This window comes from Pteropus alecto, unplaced genomic scaffold, assembly GCF_000325575.1.
Source record: "Pteropus alecto unplaced genomic scaffold, ASM32557v1 scaffold45, whole genome shotgun sequence".
Lineage (NCBI taxonomy): Eukaryota > Metazoa > Chordata > Mammalia > Chiroptera > Pteropodidae > Pteropus > Pteropus alecto.
The window spans coordinates 19,041,887-19,063,127 of NW_006442491.1; the positions used below are offsets into that span (position 1 = coordinate 19,041,887).

Below are 21,241 nucleotides of genomic sequence, written 5' to 3' on the forward strand. Positions count from 1 at the left end.
AAAAGATTGGGACATATGGTTTACTGTAACACTCAAAATCTCCCCCCCTCCAAAAAAAAAAAAAAAGATTATGTCACTTAACTAGTGCTGGGGAAGTTGTGGGGGGGGGCTTGAATGGATTAATGGGATAAAATTTCACTTGCTTTTGTGGGCGAGCTTACTTCTGCCTGTTTGTAAAGCAGTGTCTTCTATTCCCCCTCCACCACTCTTTGAGGGATAGGATGGTATGATAGGCAGAATTCTAGATGGCCCTCAAGATTCCTATCCCTAGTGTGCACACCTAGTATAATTCCTTTTCCTTAAGTGTGGGTGGAGCCTGTGAATTTGATGGGATAGTTACTACCATAATTACGATAGGTTGTTTAAGACTCCATTGTGGCTGAGTTGTAGAGAGGAGGGTTGGAAGTCAGACGAAATGTTCCTTCTGGCCTGGAAGAAAGCAAATTTTCAGTACTCTCTAGGAGCAGAAAGCAGTCCCCAGCCAATGGCTGGCAAGTAAATAGAGACCTCAATCCGACAACCCCAAGTAACTGAATTCTGCCAAACAATCTGGATGACCTTGGAAGAGGACTCTAAGCCCTGGATGAGAACAATAACCCAGGCCATCACCTTGATTGTAGCTTTGTGAGACCTGAGCAGAGGATCCAGCTAAGCCATGTCTAAACTCCTGGCCCATGGAAACTGTGAGATACAAATTTTCACTGTTAAAAGCCATTAAGTTTGTAGTAATTTGTCATGCAGTAATAGAAAGCTAATGCTGATAGCAGGTCTGTCTAGCTGCAGAGGTCATCTTGCACAAGACCAGTTCTGATTTTTTTTTTCATACCTGCCATTAAGGATCAGTCTTACCAGGGCTGAGGGCCAAGCTGTTTTAGATATGGTAGAAGCAGAAAAAAAACAACCACCCTTTGAGGATTTGAAAGGTCGAATTTGGGTGGAATAAATTGACTTTGTTCTGAGTCTTTGACTTAGCCTCCTCCTGGATCATGGATCTAATCAAACATTCACGGTTAGAGTAGAGGGTCCAGATCCTTCTCACAGAACCTGGCGAGCTCAGCCCTCAAAACTGAGGTTCAGGATTGGACCCTTGGAACGTTGAAAACTAGATATTCATTCTACTGATCATGCCTGTGGAGCAAGCCTATAGTGGGGTGGGCCTTGGATACTTGGGGGTTCACTCCAAGGACCAAGTTGCTGAGCTCAGAGAGACCAATGAGAACTTGGCCAGGCTGGGCCTTCCTGTCTCAGGATCAATGCAATGTCAAGTCTGATGGTTTGAGCATTTAAATATCTGCAGTAAGTTGACCTGGTAATACAAGGTGGATATGCAACATCAGTTACATCACTTTCCTTTTTTCACTGCAGATCCAAAATTACAAGGGCCATGGATTATCAAAGGGAAAAGAGCGGTGAGTGGTCCCACCCAAACCAATAACACAGAAATAACTTCCTTCCTTCCTTCCTTCCTTCCTTCCTTCCTTCCTTCCTTCCTTCCTTCTTTCCTTCCTTCCTTTATTTCTTCCTTCCTTCCCTTCATCCATCCCTCTCTCCCCCTCTTTTTAATAATCAGGATGATAATAATAATAATCATAATAATAATTATAAATAATTATTGAGCATACACCATGTGCCAAGCCCTGGGCTAGTCACTTTACCTGTATTATCTCATTGAATCCTTACCGCAGTCCTTTGAAGTAGATGCTATTATTGTGTCCATTTTACAGATGGGGCAACTGAAGCTCAGAGAGGCTAACTAACTTGCTCAAGACCGTAGGATCAATTAGTAGCAGAGCTTGTTGGACTCCAGGGCCCATATTTTATCTAACTATGCTCTCCTGCCTCCTTCAACAACCAAGTGAAGTTGACTTACTAACTCAAATGTCAACTCCATCCTGATTCACTGCTTCATCCTGCATCAATAACCAGCACCTCTTCAGACTTCCTAAACAGAATCCACTTGCACAAAGCAGGAGTGAGCAAAGGAGACTTCACTGAAAATTTTTGTGGGAGTTACAAGAGGTAGTTTACACACACCATGGCGAATATTTTAGATATTTCAATTCTCTATTTCATTAGATATTTCTGTTCTCTCTTCAAGTCCCTCCTGGCTATACCACCACTAGGGAGGGCATGTGTGGTCTTCTATCATGCAGCACCCATCTTCTTTGCATTCTTTCTCTTCATACTGACACTATCCCATCAATTTCAAATCGCTTACTCTTTTATGTAGCGAAGTTCAGCTCTGTTCCAGATCCTAGCCCTAAACTTGCACAAAACTACTCCTACCCCAACAAAACAAAGAGCATTTTAGTTAACACGTGGGACAGGACCCACCCAATTTATTAGGGTTGATATCAATTAGAAATGTGTTTAGCTACAAGTAACAGGAAACCCAACTAATAGCTGGTTTTAAAAATTGGTTTTCTTTATGTAACAAAGAATCTGGAGGGTTGGTGCAGTGGTTCAGTGGTGTCAGAGCTAGTGTCTCTGTGATCGTCTTGACCTTTTCTTTATGGACACCAAGTGGCTGCTTCAGCTCTAGCCTTCACTGGAGAAGGAAAACTCAGTTCTCTTTCTCTCTCTCTCTCTCTCTCTCTCTCTCTCTCTCATCTAAAGGACAAAAACTTCCAGGAACCCAGCCTCTTTAGCAATCTTATGCTTTTATCTCGTTGACAAGAATTGTGTCACATGGACACCCCTAGCTGCATGGGTGACTAGGAATACAAGTTACATAAGTGACATTATACTGTTATTTTTCTGCACCCTGTTTTTATCGCACACGATCATATTTTCAGTATTTATCATGTTGGTGCATGTAGCTCTGGATAAATTTAATCACTATGTGTGTTCCACTGTATACTGCAAGTTATTGATCTATCTTCCTATGGAAAGGCACTTAGGTTGTATCTTAGTATTAGTTTCCTCCAGAAGCTGACCCTGAGACAAGGATGTGAGGGCAAGTTGTTATTTAGAAGGTGATACCAGTAAGCATGGTCAGGGAAGTGGGAAAGTGAGACAGCTAAGGGAAGGAAAACAAAAAAAGATGCACTATTGGTAGGTTATTGCTGGGTAAGTGGGGTTTAATCTCACTGGAGATTCCTAGGATATTGCATAAAATGCACCTCAAACTTAACCCAATCGAGTGATGAAAGAGCTGGAGAGTTTATCCATCAACTCATTGGTTATATGCTGTTGGGGAGGGCAGTTAATTCCCTGGTATTTCAGATGCTCCAAGCACTGGCTGGCACACTCTGGGAGCCAGAAAAGCCCTCAGGCAAAGAGCTGCAGGTGCTGGCAGTGGAAAGCTCTCTGATTGCATGCACAGGAATAGTGAATGCCCAAAGGATAAGGGCAGATCACCAACAGTGCGTGCTGCAGGTTAGTTCCATAAAAAAAATATTAACAGTTACAAATGAACATCCTTGTACATGTATTGCCTAGTACGCATTAGGGTATCCATCTAGGGTGTAGAGTCAGGGTGGAATTGCTGGGTGCAGAGTATGTGCATGCTTAGCTGTACTAAATACTGCCATGGGGCTCTCCACACTGCCTTCACCAGCAGAGGAGGAGTTTCCATTTTAGCGCAATGTTGCCAAAACTTGGACTTTGAGATTTTTGCCAGTCTAATGTGTATGAAATAGTATCTGATGGTTTTAATATGCCATATTGCTCTCTAAAAGTTTACCCAATTTACACTCCCATCAGCATTGTAGGATAATTATCAATCCTCCACATTCTTGCAAACACTTGGTATTTGTCTGATTTTAAACATTTTACTTTTACATCTGGGATCTACGAGGCAGAAAAGAAATGCAGAGAATTCACCGCCATGCTCTTCCTTGGGTCCTGAAGCCTCTCTCCGGTCTGCCTTGTTCTGTCCACCTTATAGAGTCTTCTTTTGTTTGTTTTATATAATGTTTCGGGTTTTAGTTGTACTTGTAGGAAAAATCGGGAAAAGTACATCTGCTTCACCATCCCTAATGAGTGCCAGAGAAAGGGATTTGCAAGTACTTATCATTAAATATAAGGATTAGGCAAGGCAGCCAGATCATGCCTGGCACATAGTAGGCGCTGAATACAATGACTGCTGTTATTTTTCAATGATCCAAAGATTTTATAATTCTCAATTTGATTATTTTAAGTGTTGCCTGCTATGATGCTAAGTTCTGATATTCAGTAATTCTACTTCTTGGCATTTCCAAGTATGGAACTTGGCTCTTTTTCCTTCTCCATTTTTTCTGTCCTTGAACCATCCTAGTAAATAGTTTATCCTCAGCAAGCATTCTGTTGCCTTGTGTTTCAGAGAACAGAGAGCATCGATCCGGTTCAAGACTACTCTTATGAATACTCTCATGGATGTCCTTCGCCACAGGCCAGGATGGGTGGAAGTAAAGGAGTAAGACACCACCTCCACCCCCTCATCCCTCCTTCCCTTTGTCTCACAGGTCCTTGTTTCCTTTCATTTTTCTCTCAGTTCCCCTGGGTGGCTACTGGGATTTGTCCCAATTTGGCTGTGACAGGGGCCAACAGTTATTTAGTACTCACAACGTGTCAGGCACGTCGTTGACGCCACCTCTGTCTTATTTAAGCCTTACAACCATCTAGCAAGATATGATTATGTTCAGAGGTATTAAGCCAATACAGAGGTATTAAGGTCACACAGCACGTAAGTGGGATTCAAACCCAGTTTAGTTTGACACTTCCACAGAGTTGCAGGCTCATCTACATTCTATGTCTCTCTGTAGAAACAAGGAATGCAGCCATTATAGACCAGCTGGCTTGAATCCTCCGGTGATGGCAGGTCCAGGTGAAGGGCTGCTCTTTCCTGGCCACTTACTAGTTCTGTGACCTTGAACAAGTTATTTAACCCTTGAGCCAACACTTTTTCTTCTATGCCAGGCCCTAGAGATACTGAGATGAATAAGCTTACAATGCCTGGCACATAGTAGATGCTAATATTAGTTACTAGGGTTAAGGTTTAGATGCATGTTACAGAGACTCCAAGTAAAAGAGGCTTTGACACACTAGAAGTTTACTTACTTCTCCCATTGAAGTCAAGATGTAGGCTGTTCAGAGATGGTATGGAAATGTGGGACTCATCTGCTTCTGTCTTTCCACGCTGCTATCCCTTGAGTGAGGCCTTCGTTCCCATGGCCTGAGGTGAAGCTCCAGCCTCACATGCACACTCCAAGAACAGTAGCTAGGAAGTGGCAAGAAAAGGCATGCTCTGCCCTTGAAAGACATAACCCGGAAGTCCCTCCCATTTCACTGGCTAGAACTTATCCATGTGGCCACACCTAGCTGTAAGGGGATCTGGAAAATGTAGTCTTTATTCTAGAAAATGTGGAAATTTTCTCAGGTAAATGTTGGGAAATCTATTATTGTATAAAAAGAGAAGGATGGGTATGAGGGGTGAGGGCAACCAGCTTCCCTGATATGGTGCTCAGTAAATATTGGTTGCATAACAATAGCTAAGGCTGCTAGACACTCTTCAGTAAGACACCTTTAACATGAATGACATCTGAATCATCCAGCAAACCTTCCAGAGGGGTGCTATTATCGTCCCCATTTTACTGATGAGAAAACTGGACACAAAAGAGGAAAACATGCCATGTTTGAGGTCGCTCAGCTTGTAAGGGCTTGGGCTAGGATTTGCACCTAGTCTGTCTGTCTGCAGAGTCCCAGGGTCATCTCTGCCCTATTTTAGCAGCCTCTCAGTGAATGAAGGAACAAATGAGCCAGTGGATGAATACATGATTCCCACTGCCTGGTGTAAAGTAGGATGTGGAGAGAGGGGTTGGGGATGAATTAGAGGAGAGTGAAGTGACTAGCAGGTGAAGGTAGCGTATAGGAAAGGGCTCGGTCCTGACCTGCTGTGTGACCTAAGGCCACCCCCTGCTTCTCCTCAGCCTTGCTCTATGGTCAGGTGGAAGAGGGTCTGAGTGTCTGGTGCTGATGGTATGATAGTCCATGAAGAAGTGTGCTCCATGCCTGATCCCAGATTGCCTCAAGAGTCCTCAAATCAGAAAGGATCAGAGGCCAGGACCTTTATACCAGACATGGCTCCGTGAACACGAGACTTCATCTCTTAGGACCTTACCTGAAGTCTAATATTTCTAGGTAGAATGAGGTCTCAGTTCAGACCATCAGCCTGTCAAGAGTTTGGAACAGATGTGGCCAGAGCTATCCCTTCTCTTGCTTCCCACTAAGAAAGCTGACGTGACGCCTGGAACGGCAGCAACCATCTTGTGACCCGTAGGTGATGAGCATGAGGACAAGTTAAGGATGACAGAATGGGGAGGTAGAAGGAACTTGGATCCCTACTGCCCTTGTCGATCAGTTTAATGTCTTTCTGGGTAATTTAAGAGCAACTTGACTATGATAATCAAGAAGCTGGTGTGCAAATGACTGAACTTTCAGAATCAGAAAAGGATTCAAAATCTGCACCATAGTCTATAAGGCCCTGCTTTATTGGGCCCTACCATACCCTTTAGCATCATCCCTGATCTCTCTCCTTCCACTCTGGATTTTCTTCACATCCTTGAATATGCCTGTTCCAACCTCAGGACTCACTGCCTGCCCTTCCTTCTCCTAGAACCCTCTCCCCACTGCTCTTGACCTGGCTGCTGCTCCCTACCCTTCAGACCTCAGTTGAAATATCACCTCTACAGAGGGGCCTCCACCCAACATAGGTCCCTCAGCTACCCTGCCTCATGGCCTTCTTCTGAATTACTTATGGCACATTTCACAATTCCTCATTATAGAGTTATTTGTTTCCTTGATTATTAATCTTCACCGGAGTATTGTATAGACCACCTGGCCAGTTTTGGTTCCTCCTATATCCTTGTACCCAACAATGCACCCAACATTGTCTCTGACACTAAGACAACCTCAACACATATATGTTGGGCAAGTGAATGGATAATACATTATTTATTTATTTATCCATTATTTACTCATTCATCTGAAACAAAAGATTGTTGAAAAAGCAAGTTGTGAAAGGAAACAATCAGAAGTGGTTCTAACTACAGAACTTGAATTCTGGAGCCTGATGGTCTGAGTTCAAATCCTGCCTCTGCCATTTACTAGCTATATAAACTTGGGTGAGTTCCTTAATGTCTCTCTGACTAAGTTTCCTCATCTGTAAAATGGGCTTAATAACAGAACCTAACACACTTAGGACTGCTATGAGAATCAATAAGTTAATACTTGTAAAGTATTTAGAACAGTATCTAGCACATGGTAAGCAATAAATGTTAGCTATTAGAAAGTTTAAAAGCATGCCAAATAATGTCATGTGCTATATATGGATATACACATATAACATGTATACATAGGTAGGCTATAAAAACACTCACAGAAACGATACACACCAAATTCAGGCTAATGACCTGGGAAAGGAGAGGTAATAGAATCAGGCGGAAATATACATGAGGCTTCAGTTACATCTGTAATTTTTTTACTTAAAAAAATTAGAAGCAGTCATAGTGGCATTGTTTTATTTCTTGCCACATCTTTTTCAACCACCTCTTCTCTACACCTCAGCTCTGATATTGGATTTGGTAGATGAGTCTGGTTTCCTATCCCCCTCTCCCTGGCATGGTGGTGAAGAATGGGGTCGAAATCTGAGGTCAGGCCTGGGTGTGAATCCTGGTGCTGCTATGTCCTAGGTGAACAAGGCTGACCTCGTCATAGGGCTCCAGGCATGATCATAGTCACTTTCAGGGCTGCTCTGAGGATTCAGTGAGAGGAGGGCCTTTTGAACCATGTTACCCAATTCTACTGCTTGGTAATGTGGGCTGGGAAGCGGGGTGGCAGCTCTGATGCTTCCAGGACCCAGGCAGGTAACACGATCAGATGAGGTTGACATGGGCTGTAGAGAGTGGTAGGGACTGTGATCTGGAGAGAGCGTTCCCTGTCTGATGTAGTGGCCGCTCCTCAGTCTCGCCAATAGGTGCCAGGCGGCATCTGGGCTCAGTTGAAGCCAGCAGGCCGGAGTTTTGTGTGATCATATCTCTAGTTTTCACTCTGGCCTAACAAAGCAAGTTGTGGTCAGCAACCGCCCATAGCCACCTCCTTGAGACTCCTGATAAACACACTGCTACTTACCCCTCAGCTGTACCTCCCTCGGCCCCAGACCCCCGGCAGGTCTGAGGTCTCTGGTCATGACCTTTGTCTCACCTCACCCCCAGTGAAGGAGAGTGGGATTTCTACTGGTGTGACGTCAGCTGGCTCCGGGAGAACTTCGACCACACCTATATGGACGAGCACGTGCGGATCAGTCACTTCCGAAACCACTACGAGGTGAGCAGGGTGGGCCGAGAGGACTGAGTCAGCCGACTCATGTTCCTGGGTGTGGCGATAAACAGGAACTAGTTTGGGTTACAAGGACTAGAATGAAAAGTGTAAGAGAATTTGGAGCACATGCCAGATGGGGACTATGTGCATTAGATATATGATGAGCTAACTAACTAGTAAGAGGGAGCAAGGGCCCCAGACCTCAGGAACAGGCCGTCTTGGGGTAGAGACGGAGGTCATGGGCTGGTTGGTGTTTCAGCACTAGAGATGTGAGGGGCAGGCAGGCTTGGGAGTCCAAGGGCCAAAGGAGCAGGATGCTTGAGTGATTATGGTCATTTTAGGGGAGAGACAAGTTGAGCAGTTTGGAGTCTAGAGATGGGGGAGGGAGGTCCAGTGGGAACCAGACCACGAAGGTGGGACTGGAGGAACCAGTGATGGGAGATTTTTAAAAAAGTTAAGTGCAGCTTAGTCATTAGAAACATGAACTTCAGAATCAGACCCTGGCTGTGCTGCCATCAACTGGTAGCTCTGGGCAACAGACTTAACCTTTCTAAGCCTCAGTTTCCTCACCTGTACAATGGGGATAATTATAGAATAGCAGGCTCTCAGTTAAAGTTATTCTTACTGTTATTGTTATTTTGTGAGCCAGAGTATGGAGGCTGTAGGAGCAGTTGAGATGGTTGGGGTTGAGAGGGCAGGGATAGGGGGTGAAGTAGGGCAGTGGGCACAAGCGCTATCGGCCTCCCCGCCCATCCTGCTACCCAGCTGACCCGCAAGAACTACATGGTGAAGAACCTGAAGCGTTTCCGGAAACAGCTGGAGCGTGAGGCAGGAAAGCTGGAGGCAGCCAAGTGCGACTTCTTTCCCAAAACCTTTGAGATGCCCTGCGAGTACCACCTATTTGTGGAGGAATTTCGCAAAAACCCGGGAATCACCTGGATCATGAAGCCTGTGAGTGCCCAGTGCCTGAGGACTTGGGGGAGGGGACATCCCAGGCACCAGAGCAGGGATCCCTTTTCATGCATCTCGGGACAGGATCTTGCCTGGGGATTCAGCTTTAGAGGAACCATCTGCCTCCCCAAAAGGGCCAACTTCATCTCTTCCTTAGAGCAGGGTATGGACCCAGCAGCTTTGACGGCTAGTACATAGTAGGTGCTCAATAAGTGTTTACTAGATGAACCAGTGATCCTCAGGACACCAGGGTAGAGAATCCAGAGGATCGCTGGAGCTCAGGCCTGTCTTCCTTACATAAAAGAAAACCATGGCCAGGCATGAGAAGTGCTATACTTGCATTGCCCCAGGTCTCATGATGGTCCTTGGGAGGGGCTACTACCAGCCCCGTTGTAAAGATAAGGAGCCTAAGACCTATTTATTTAAGCTTTCCACCAATACTTATTGAGCACTTGCCATGTGCCAGGCACAGAAAAGCCTGAGCCAGGATTTACCCAGGCCTCCTGATATCCTCTTCTTGGTGAGCGAAGGCTGGCATCCCTTTCCCAGGAGCCACAGTGTGCAGGGCTCGGAAGCTGGAGCAGAAGGGCTTAGGCAGATGAGCACTGCAACCCACCTGCGAATTCCAGCTCCCTGCAGGCATTATCCTCTCAGACAAACGGTAATTTGTGCTAATTGGGAACGAGCAATTGCATATTAAGTTGATTCCTTTCCCAGCCCACGGCCTTTACAGCTGTAATTAAGAGGAGGAATCTTTGCTCTGTGTGTGTGTGTGTGTGCGTGCGTGCACACACACATGCATACACACACACATAAATAGCTGAGGCACGCTATCTGCGGTATGGGATGTGGAGAGTGGGTGCTTGTAGTCAGACTAGCTGGGTTCTAACTCTGTATCTGCCATTTCTGAGCTGTTTAACCCTGAGTAGGTCATTCAATCCCTTTCAGTCCATTTCCTCATCCATAAAATAGAATTTAATGAGTCCACCATTGCTGCTAGTTCACAGAGGACACTCTGAGTCATGAGCCTGTAGAGAAGTAATTCCCAAACTTGAGAGCGCATCAGAATTTTCTGGAGAGCTTATTAAGGCACCCCACCTTCATAGTGTCTAATTCAATAGGCTTGGTGTGGGGTGAAACTTTGCTATCACTCTCAGGGGATAGAAGAACAAACCCTTGGGCTGGAAATTTAGAAGTCCGGCCTAGAGATAAATTGCACACATCCAAACTTTTTTCCATCTAAGCATTTCCCCCTCCCACCAGCTCAGGCCCCTGGGTTCACAGGAAGGCGGACAGGACCCAGATGGTGGGGAACACACTTGCTCCTCCAGCCCCTCTCTTGCGGCAGGACATTTCCCCCTCCCACTAGCTCAGGCCCCTGGGTTCGCAGGAAGGCGGACAGGAAGGTGGGGGACACACTTGCTCCTCCAGCCCCTCTCTTGCGGCAGGGAGGCAGGTGCTGGCAGTCAGGTCCCTGGCCTGTCTGTCAGTCTCTCTGTGTCTGCGGAGCTGGTCTAACACTTCACTCAGGGCTGTGAGTGTCCTGGGCAACCTGGACTGTTCTCAGCATTGGGGACCTCTGTCCAAACTGCAGGATGGAAAGAACAGCATCTTAACATTTTGTTTCGTGCATTTACCCCAATCAGAGCTCCTCACACTTTTTCACTGAAATCTCCTAAGAGTTGGGAATCTTTGGGCAGCAAATAACAGAAACCCCAACTAATGGTAGCTCAAACAAGAAGGCAGGGGTTCTGAACTGTTCTCATGCTTCGGGCCTCTTTAGCATCTGGTGAAATGTGCAGACCCTGTCACAGAATAGTGTTTTAAAAAGCATATGATAAATGTATTTGATTATAAAATAAAGCAACTATATTGAAAACAGTTATCAAACTGTTAGTCTGGGTCCTCTGAGAAACAGATGCCAAGACGACATTCAACATGCAGAATTTTGCCTGTGAGAGAATAGGAGGAAGGAGCCAGGAGAGCTGTCAGACCCCAGTGCGGGAAGGAAGGTGGGTGGAAGCTCCTAGCCTGCCATGCAAGCCTAAGCGATGATCAGCAAGGCTGATGAGAGGCCTCAAGCCAAAGTCACTATTCGAGGAGTCCCCTGTCTCCCAGGAGTGGGCCAGCCTTCATGTCCCTGCAGTCCTCAGCTGTTGGCTGGGACCTGAGGCTTGGCAAGCACAGCATGGATTTTAGCAGCAGCCTGGGCTCTCGGTCAGTCACGCTCCTGCAGTTAGAGACCTGTAGTACATTCTCACGGCCACCACACAAACTATTATACATTCTTTATGCTGAAGTAATATAGGTGTTTTTCATTAACAATTAAAGAGAATCTAGCAGCAGGCCCAATAGTTACCATAATTTTAAAGTCATCACGAGCATAAATGATATTTGAGATACCTGCAACAATTATAATGCAATATGTAAAAATAACTGCAATTTCTTTTGAGAACAAAGTCACAGGCATGGCCAGTACTACTATGATCTGTTGCCTGATAAAAGGAAACATGAAAATCTGGTTAGGGGTTAATGAAAATAAAGATGAAAATTTTTTGCTTGTTCGAGTTTACAGGCCCTGGGGAATTCTCTTTAATAATGAAAGGTTGACCTTAGGGATGGTTTGTTGGATGGCTCAACCATCATCATCAATTCCCACCCCAGTGGGCTGGCTGCTCCTCTCAGTCACAATATGGCTGCTGCCACTCTAGCTTCGCCTCCTCACACCTCTACCTGCCACAAGAATAAAGGAACACCTTGGTCTTGTGTCCCTTTTGAAAAAGGCACAAACTTCCCAGAAGTCCCTGAAGCAGATGTCCCCTGGCATTCTGCTGGCCCATGCCTGAACCAGTGGCAGTGGCGTGGGACCACCGTGAGGGCTCAGACCTCCTCAGAGGGCAGAGACACTGGGAAGAGGTGATCCAAATGGGGTTCTGTAGGTAAAAAGAAAATGTTTGCTGGGGAGACCACCAGTCACATCTCCAACACCGATGAATGCCACACAATGAATGTCATTTAAAAGTTAGTGGTGCGAAATCAGAATATGGTTCATTCTAATAATCCATTCAATAGTTTTCCAATCAATAACATATTTTTATAAAAGTAATATAAAAATATTTTCTCCCAAATTATCAAATAAGATTGATACTCCCAGAAATATCACTGTGTTTATCATGTGACTCCCAGGCATTTGTAGGAGGTATATGAGCCCCAGGCTTGTGAAGCACAGATTGAACTATCCTGGATTTGTCACTTGCTGGCTGGGTAACCTTGAGCAGAGTGATTGGCCAATCTGTTCTTTGGTTCCCTTGGCCACAAAATGGGGATAATATTAATGCTACATATAGGTTTTTTTTTTTTAAAGCTTTAATGAAGTGATATGTGTAAATCCTTGTGCCTGGTACATAGGAAACATCTGAAAAGTATTCGCTGCTAGTATTACCATTGTTATGAACCATTCTCCTAAAGTTGGTGTTCTTGTTCTATTGCTGCAGCCTAAAATGCAGCGGCCTGAAACAACGATCATATCTTATTTAGCTCATGAGCCTCCAGTTTGGGCAGTATTTGGACAGCGAAGGCTCATGGCTGCTCCAGCATCTACTGGGGCAGCTCCTCTAAGGGTTAGAGGATTCGCTGCCAGGCTGGCTCATTCAGCTGGCAAGTCGGTTCTGGCTGTTGGCTGGGAGTACAGACAGTGTTGAGGCCTAATAGACTCAGTTGCCCTCCATATAGACTTTTCCATGTGTCCTGAGCTTCCCCCACAATATGATGGCTGAGTTCCAAAGCAACCATCCCTACAGAGAAAGCTGTGTGGGAGGGAGCTGTATTGCCTTTGATGATCCAGCATTGGAATCCACACAATGTAGCTTCTGCCACACACAATTAGTTGAGATGTCCTTAGAGGCTCACCCAGATTCAAGGGGAGGGGATGTTGACTTTACCTCTTGATGGAGGGTGGGGGTAGCAAGGTTCTTCAAAAACACAGGGGACTGGAAATATTGTTGTGACTGTTTTTGGAAACTGCAATCGCCAAACTAGATATTAGGTGGCTTCTAGTATTAACAACCCTGGGATATCACTGTGCAGGAAGTTTATTTTCCACTCTTTAGGATTATTCCCTTAGGAGGATAATTACTAACAATTCTTTAAACAATAAAGGCATTTTACTGTCTTACATAAGAACGCTGGAAGTAGGAAGTTTCAGGTTTGGTGATGTGCTCAATGATGCTATTAAAAGCTCAGGCTCCTTCTTTTTGTCCACACTGCATCCTCAGTGTGTTGGCTTTCTGTCTTCAGACTTGTCATCTCATTGGTGTGAGATGGCTACCATGGTTGCAGGCATCATCTCCTCAGACTGTAGTATTCGAGGAAAGAAGGAAAGAAGCCAGGCATTTCTCTCTCTCTGTCTCTCTGTCTCTCTGTCTCTCTCTCCCTCCCTCCCTCCTCAACTCTGATATTTTTAACAAGTAGGAAAATTTTTCTCAGAAGCCCCAAATCCAAAAGCAGATGTCTCCTTAGGTCTCATTGGCCAAAACAAGTCACATAGTTTCCACTAGCTGCAAGGGAGGCTGACAAAACGAGTACCGGGTCTTTCCAGCCTCCATCTCAAGAGGTTGGTTTGCCAGCCAGGAAAAAGAGGAAAGGAATGGCTATGGAGAGGGCAGCCAACAGGGGTGGGGATCGGGGTTCCTAGATCAAAATGTATGTGTCTTAAAAAAACACTTTTTAATTGAATTTTAATAAAACAGAGCATGCCTAAATTAGAAGGGTACAGCTTGATAAGTTTTTGCAAAGTGAACACACTCAAGTAACCAGCACCCAGACCACTAGAGCATTACCAGTCCTTCAGCAGCTCCCTCAGACCCCTAAGTCACTAACAGCATAGATTTGTTTTTCTACCTTTGTACTTTATGTAATTGGAATCATATAGTATGGCCACATGGTATCTGGTTTCTCTCCCTCAACATCATGTTCATGTGATTCATCCATACTGATGTGGGTAATTATAAATTATTAATAATTGTTGTTTTTACTAGTCCATTGAGTGAATATTCATCCATTTGAGAGTTTCAAGGTTGGAGCTATTATGAATTGTGCTGCCATGGACGTTCCTGTACATGTCCATGAGTGCCCACGTGCATGCATTTCTGCCATGTAGATACTAGGAGAGGAATTGCTGGGCATGGGGGTGCCTGCGTTCAGCTTTAGTTAATGCAGCCAAGGAGTTTCCAAACAACGTACACTCCCACCAGTGCTTGTGAGGGTTCTAATTTCTCCACATCTTCACCAACACTTGATGTTGTCTGTCTTTCATTTAAGCCATTCTTAGGGAGGGTGTAGTGGTATCATATTGGGGTTTTCATTTGCATTTCCCTGAAGACTAATGAAGTTAAGTGCCTTTTCATTGTTTACATTGGGTAATATCCTCTTTTGTGAAGTGAACTTAAGTCTTTTGCATGGTTGTGAACTGTTGGAAGCCCTTGATACACACTGATTAGTTGCTTTCCAAAACAACTATTCACATGTGGATGCCCTTGAGTCATCAGTCTTTTAGGCACCCCATCTTCTGGGCACACACACTCCTCCTGAACCAGGGTGCACAGCACAGCAGGCAAAGCAGGGCCGGGCTTCAGCTCCCACTGAACCCAGGACTGGGATCTCTTCATGCAGTGGACAATCTGTACAGCCATGCCTAACAGCTCTGCCCACCCCTACATTGTATAGAGGGCCGGCCCCACATTGACCAGCTGGGCCATGCTCAGAGAACGGAGGAAAATGAGAATTTACATTTGCTGGATGCCTTCATGCTGAAGAAAAGACAACTCAGGGGGACTGCAAATAACTAAAGGGCTGTCCTGGAACCCAAGAATCAGGTTTGTTCTAGGAGGCCCTAGGGGCCAGAGCCATGTGGACAAAATTTAGCTTAACACAGGCTAGGCTGTGAAAACCGCATGAGGTGTGTGGGTTACTGTTGTAGCATAATGCCCACTACACAGTAGACACCTACTATATACCTTTTGGATGACTGCTTAATAGAATTATCCTGCAACAAATGGACTGTGTTGGGAGGTAGGAGAAGTGAACTCTTACTGTGGATGTGCAAGGCCAGTAGGTGACCATGGTAAAGGGATGTCACAGGAGGAAGTAATGCCTTTGGTGTCAACTGCTCTGCATGATATTAAAGATTCTCTCAGCCCCTTGACACGGTGAAGCTATGAATTATCCATGCCGGCATTCTGTGAAGGCAGACTGATTTCTGTATTAGCCAAAGCAAAAACCTAATTAGGAAGGCAAATTGATTTCCAAAAAAAGAATGATATGTTCCCAGGACTGTTAGAAATGGTTTTTTAATTGTCTGCTCTTTTGTATTATTCATACAATTGTAAGCCTTTGTGAGCTAAGTTGGTCTCTCACTTTCCTCTCTGCTTCTCTCTCTCCCTCCTGCCAGGCTTAACACCTTTTTTGTTCCAGCTCCTTTAGGTCTCTTCCTCTGGGGATTGCTGGGGGCCCAGGGAAATGGAAACAGAGTAGTTCTGGGCAGGGGGTGGGGTTGGGGGGTTGGGGGGGCGGCGCAGGCACAGGGATGAACAAAGAACCACCCAGAGCTGAGAGCCAACCTTTCTGCATTTACTCTCTCCTCAGGTAGCCCGGTCCCAGGGGAAGGGCATCTTCCTCTTCCGGAAGTTGAAGGACATCATGGACTGGAGGAAGGTGAGCATATCTCTACCCCTTCCTACCCAAACTCTCTCTGCCCTCACTGGAATGAGGGGTGCCTCCTTCCTGCCCTCAAAGCTTGGAGGGCTGGCAGAGAAGCTCTGCCCACGGGCCTGCCCATGGATGCGGGGTTTCTGGAGCCAGGTTGCCTGAGTTCAAATTCAGACCTTGCCCCTTGATAGCTGTATGACCTTGGGCAAGTTCCTTCACCTCTCTGTGCCCAAGTAAATGGGGGATAGTAATAGTACCTGCTGAGAATGCAATAAGTTAATATGCCTAAAACTTGAGAACATTTCATTCTTTACCTGGACCCGCTGCTCATCTGGCTGGGGAGAGTTTGGCTTAATTTCTCTAAGTCCTAGACTGAGCCTGAAGTAGTTCCCTTCCTCCCCCTGCCCCCATCCTTGTCTCAAGATACAGTGTAGTAGAAATCCTGGTTCCAATCCTGCCTCTATACTCAGAAGCTGTGTGGTTTAGGGAAAATTTCTAAATCCCTCTGAACCTTTGAGATGATAATGGAGCAGGGGTGGGCAAGAGGAGCAGGATGACCAAAATCCTACACAACCAGCACCTACTGCACTAGCAGGCTCACAGCAGGTGCTCAGTAAATGAATTTCCCCCCTCCACCATGTGTCCTGATTCCTCCCATGAAACTGTCAGGGTACTGCTGGGAAGAAGCTCACCAGCATGGAGGCTCAACTGGCCAGGAGCACTGTCAATCCCTCTGGCAGCCATGTGAGTATACCTGGGGGCAGCCCCAAGCCCCAGGAAGGGAAGGCCTGGCTGCTTCTGTCTTGAAGCAGCTTAGGCCAGGGGATGATGGTAGGGATCAAAAATTTTGCCCTTGGGGCCAGAAGCCCTGGTTCCAGTGCTCCCCATCACTGGACTGTTGTGCGACTGTACCTAGTATGTGATACTTGCCTTTGGGCCTGGTTTCCTCACTGGGTTATTGTGAAGGGGACAGTGGGTAGGCAAGGGCTTTGCAGACTACGAGGTGCCATGTACGTTTACGAGAGAGCATTACTGTGTTCCTCAACTAGACTGGCCAGGAAAGAATTAGCAAGCAGAGAAGGGAGAGGAGTGTCCTTGAGGGCCTGTGTGGTGCTCTAGGCAGCACTGACCAATAGAACTTTCCACAGTGGTGAAAATGGTGTATACCTATGCTTTCCAATATGGTAACCACTGGCCATGTATTCATATTGAGCCACTGAAATGTGATTAGTATGACTGAACAACTGGGTGTTTAATTTATTTCCTTTTTTATTGTGGTAAAGTATACATAAAGGATATCATTTTAACCCTTTTTAAGTGCACGATTCAATGGCATTAAGTACATTCCCATCGTTGTGTAACAATCACCACCAACCATCTCCAGAACTCATTTTCATCTTCCCCAACTGAAACTCTATACCCATTAAACACTAACTCCCCATTTCCCTCTAGCCTCTGGCAGCCACCATTCTACTTTCTGTCTCTCTGAATTTAATTTAGGTACGTCATATAAGTGGAATCATACCATATTTGTTCATCTGTGGATGGCTTATTTCACTTAGTATTCTATCTTCAAAGTTCATCCATGTTGTAGCATGTAATTTCACTTACTTTTAATCAATTTAAGTGTACATAGCCACATGTGGCCATTGACTAACTTATTGGGCAGCACATGTCTAGAAGTTAAATGCCCAGACCCTGGGCCCAGCCTGTGTGGGTCCACTTCCCAGCTGCACCACTGATCGGTTGCGTGGCCTTGGGTAAGTCATCCTCCCTCTCTATGCTTCAGTTTCTCATCTGTCAAATGGGGATAACATTAGTACTTCCCTAATAGGGTTGATTTAAGGATCAAATGATATATCCTAAGTAGAGTGCCTAACACAATGCCTAATACACAGGAGGTGCTTGTGTTAATAATAATTATTATTACAACTAGGATGCAAGAAGTTCAGATGACCAGAAAGAAGAAATTCCTGTGGAGAACTATGTAGCTCAGCGGTATATTGAAAATCCCTACCTGATAGGAGGTAAGATGCCTGTCTGTGTTCCCTGCCCTTCCACTGAATGGTCAGTCAGTCAGTCAACAAACCTTGACTAGCAGCCTGCTGTGGGCTTGGCCTGACACCAGGCATGATGGGCTACAAAGATGGAGATCCATCCTGCACCCTCCTGCCTCCTAGCCATTGCCTATGCACTTCCTCTGCCTGGCATGCCCTTCCCACTCCCTTCTTGGTTCTCTAAAATTCCCCTCAGTCTTCAAGAATCAACTCATTCATGTGTTATTCCAACAAATATTTATAAAGAGCCTACTCAGTGCCAGCCACTGTCCAGGGAGCTGGCTGCCCACCCTTCTCTTATGGAGCTTATACCCCAGATGAGTAGAGAGTAATAAACCAGAAACGGAAATGATAGTTCCACACATGGCGAGTGTTATGAAGTAAATCAAACAGGGCGATGGGACAGAGTGAGGGAGGGCCTCTCTGAGGAGGTGAAAGGTCACCTGAAACCGGAGTGACAACTAGGATTCACCTGTGGGTAGATTTGGAGGAAGAGAGAGCTGCAAGAGCCTAGGGCCTATGGTGGAACTGAGCCTCCCCCATGAAGCCTTCACAGATTTCCCCAGGCTCTCTCTACATCTGCTTTTGCCACATGGGGTCTGAAATACAGCATATCAGGTTCTGTGTGAGAAGGGGCATGACTCTGGAAGGTCTCATCTGAGAGGGGCCAGGTACTGTAAGGGGCATCACTAAATAGTGTTCATGCCCACTTGCCTCTTCTCACCTCCTTGGGTAATGTCTTACCCCAGGGGCAGTCCTTGGATCTCTTCTCCTCCCCACTCTTCATCCTCCAGTAACCCCATCTTCTTTATGTGTCTTTTAATGCCACCCAGTTGCCAGTGACTCCCAGCTTTCTGTCTCCAGCCAAGATTTTGCCCCCACACCCCAAATTTTGATGTCCCACAGCTTGTGACATCTTCTGGGTATCTCCCAGCAACTCAAACCCAACATGACTGCACCCCAAATTTTGATGTCCCACACCTTGTGACATCTTCTCCTGGGTATCTCCCAGCAACTCAAACCCAACATGACTAAAATCCAGCCTCTGTACTTCCTGCACCATCTGGCTCATTCCCTAGCCTCCTGATCTGCGGACACAGCCTCTCCACCCCCTGGTTGCTAAGCCAGAAGTCAGAGACCGTTCTGGGCGCATCTCTCTTTTCCCCTCTCCAGTTCTTCATCAAGCTCCCACGCAGCAATTGAATCTGTCTGGCCATCTCCAGCCCAGTCCTGGCCACTGTCATTTTCCTCCTGGATGACTGTGCTGGCGTCCTCACTGGTGCCCGCTGCTGCTCTGGCAATCTTTGCTCCCTCTCTAACACAGTAGCCAGAGGCATCAGACACCCTTCAGCACCTTCCCATGGTTGGTGGAACAAAATCCAAAAATGGCACGTGATCTAGTATTTGCTAACCTCACCGACCTTGTCTTCTTCCACTCTGCCCTTGGACTGAGCTCTTTGCCCCCTCTGGGCCTCTGCCTCTCTGGGCTAGGCAGGACCTCATTGTGGTTTTATTGGGATTTGTGTCTGTATGTCCTCTGCTGTATCTTCCAAACCTACCATGGTGCCTGGCCCTCAATCAATATTTGTCACACCAATTAATTCTTTCCCTGCCTGACAGGCCGCAAGTTTGACCTGCGTGTCTATGTGCTGGTGATGTCGGTGAGCAATAAGACAGGTCCCCTCCTCCAGCGGTGGGTAAGGGGCAGCTGACTAGGGGCAGGAGTCATTCCGGGGCACTTGTGTGAGCTTCTCTGGTTTTACCCGCCTGGGAGGGGAGATGGGGACAGTTAAACAGATCCAAGTTTTACCATCTTAGATGCCCCAGCATCTGGATTTGCCCTCCACTTGTCCTTTATTCATTCAGTCATCTGTGGTAACCACAGTGAACATTTATTGAGCACCTACTTAGTCCCAGGCCCAGCTATTTAGCAGGTTTTATCTTATTCAGTCCTCCTAATAACCAGGGAGGTAAGTTCTATTATTCATTTTCCCAGTGAGGAAACAGATACAGAGGGTTTGAATGACTTGCCCAAGGTCACTCAGCTGGAATTAGAAATCCAGGCAGCCTATCCCCAGAGCCTAGTCTCTTAACCAAGGAGTTGCTATTCTATCTCCACCCATCCATTCACTCATTCATTCATTCATTCATTTTACAAACACATAAAACCTTCAGGGGGGACTACTCTTTGCTGGGCACAAGGAGATGGGGGTGTCCAGACAGGCTCAACATCTAGTGGGGACTATGGACACACCCAGAGCTGGGGGATGTTACAGGTGAGGGTCGAGCAGAGAAGAGTCCCATTAATTTTATTCACTTCTCAGCCTCAAAGGAGGCTGATGTTTGAGCAGATTCTTAAAGGGTGATTCAGGATAGAAGGAGAGGCATTCCAGGTGGAGGGAATAGCAGGTGCAAAAGCCAGGAGGTTATAAGTGTGTACGTATTCCCCTTCCCTTTTTCTCCCTCTGTTTCCCCCTGTATCACAGTACATCCCCCTGCGGGCCTGGCTGTACCGAGATGGCTTCGCCCGCTTCTCCAACACCCGCTTCACGCTCAGCAGCATTGATGACCAGTGTATCCTAGAATCCCACCTCCCCATCCCCTGTGTACTCTGCCCTACTCGTCCTCTGGCCGGTCCTGAGAGAGCTCCTCCATCCTACAATGTGTTGCTGAGGGCCTGCCGAATGCCAAGTTTTGGTCTGGGCACAGGAGGTAAAACAGTGAAAAAGGCAGGCCTTGTCCCTTCCCTCCAAAGCTTACAGTCTTGTGGGGCTAGGGGATCCCCCAGTGACCAGAGGAAAGCAGCTCAGCTCTGCTCAGAATAACTCACTCCAAATTGCTCTACTTGATAATCATATTGATGACATGCCTAACATTCACCTTGATTCGTATTCATAAGATCTAACATTCACACTGATTTGCATAAGATTGGGCAGTTTAAGCTCCTTTGGAGAACATTTGCATCCTTTTACTGCCTTTTCTTGAGTGCCTAGTCATTGGCTCACTCATTCGCTCACATATAGTGCCATTTTTACCCATCAAATTGACAGGGATCAAAATCTCGATAAGACACTGTATTGGCAAGGCTGGGAGAATACATATGTTGCTGGTAGGAGTGTAAATTGGTACTACTTAGGAGGCTATCTGGAAAACGTCTATCAAAGACAAAAATGCACATTCCCTCTGACCCAGCAATTCTTCTTCAGGGAATTTCTCCTTCAGGTACACTC

The 21,241-nt window shown here is 46.1% G+C and overlaps 1 protein-coding gene across 1 annotated transcript in view; it reads left to right on the forward strand.

Annotated features, from left to right (window-relative positions):
- The first annotated feature begins 1,124 nt into the window (after positions 1–1,124).
- TTLL9 (tubulin tyrosine ligase like 9) overlaps positions 1,125–21,241 on the forward strand; it is a 31,969-nt gene continuing 11,852 nt past the window's right edge. Inside the window, exons 1-10 of the mRNA XM_015596887.2 lie at positions 1,125–1,151; positions 1,366–1,409; positions 4,304–4,396; positions 8,193–8,304; positions 9,064–9,249; positions 15,892–15,960; positions 16,624–16,698; positions 17,891–17,981; positions 19,632–19,672; positions 20,498–20,585. Of these exons, the coding sequence (XP_015452373.1) occupies positions 1,125–1,151; positions 1,366–1,409; positions 4,304–4,396; positions 8,193–8,304; positions 9,064–9,249; positions 15,892–15,960; positions 16,624–16,698; positions 17,891–17,981; positions 19,632–19,672; positions 20,498–20,585 (826 nt within the window). The remainder of the gene's footprint in view (positions 1,152–1,365; positions 1,410–4,303; positions 4,397–8,192; positions 8,305–9,063; positions 9,250–15,891; positions 15,961–16,623; positions 16,699–17,890; positions 17,982–19,631; positions 19,673–20,497; positions 20,586–21,241) is intronic.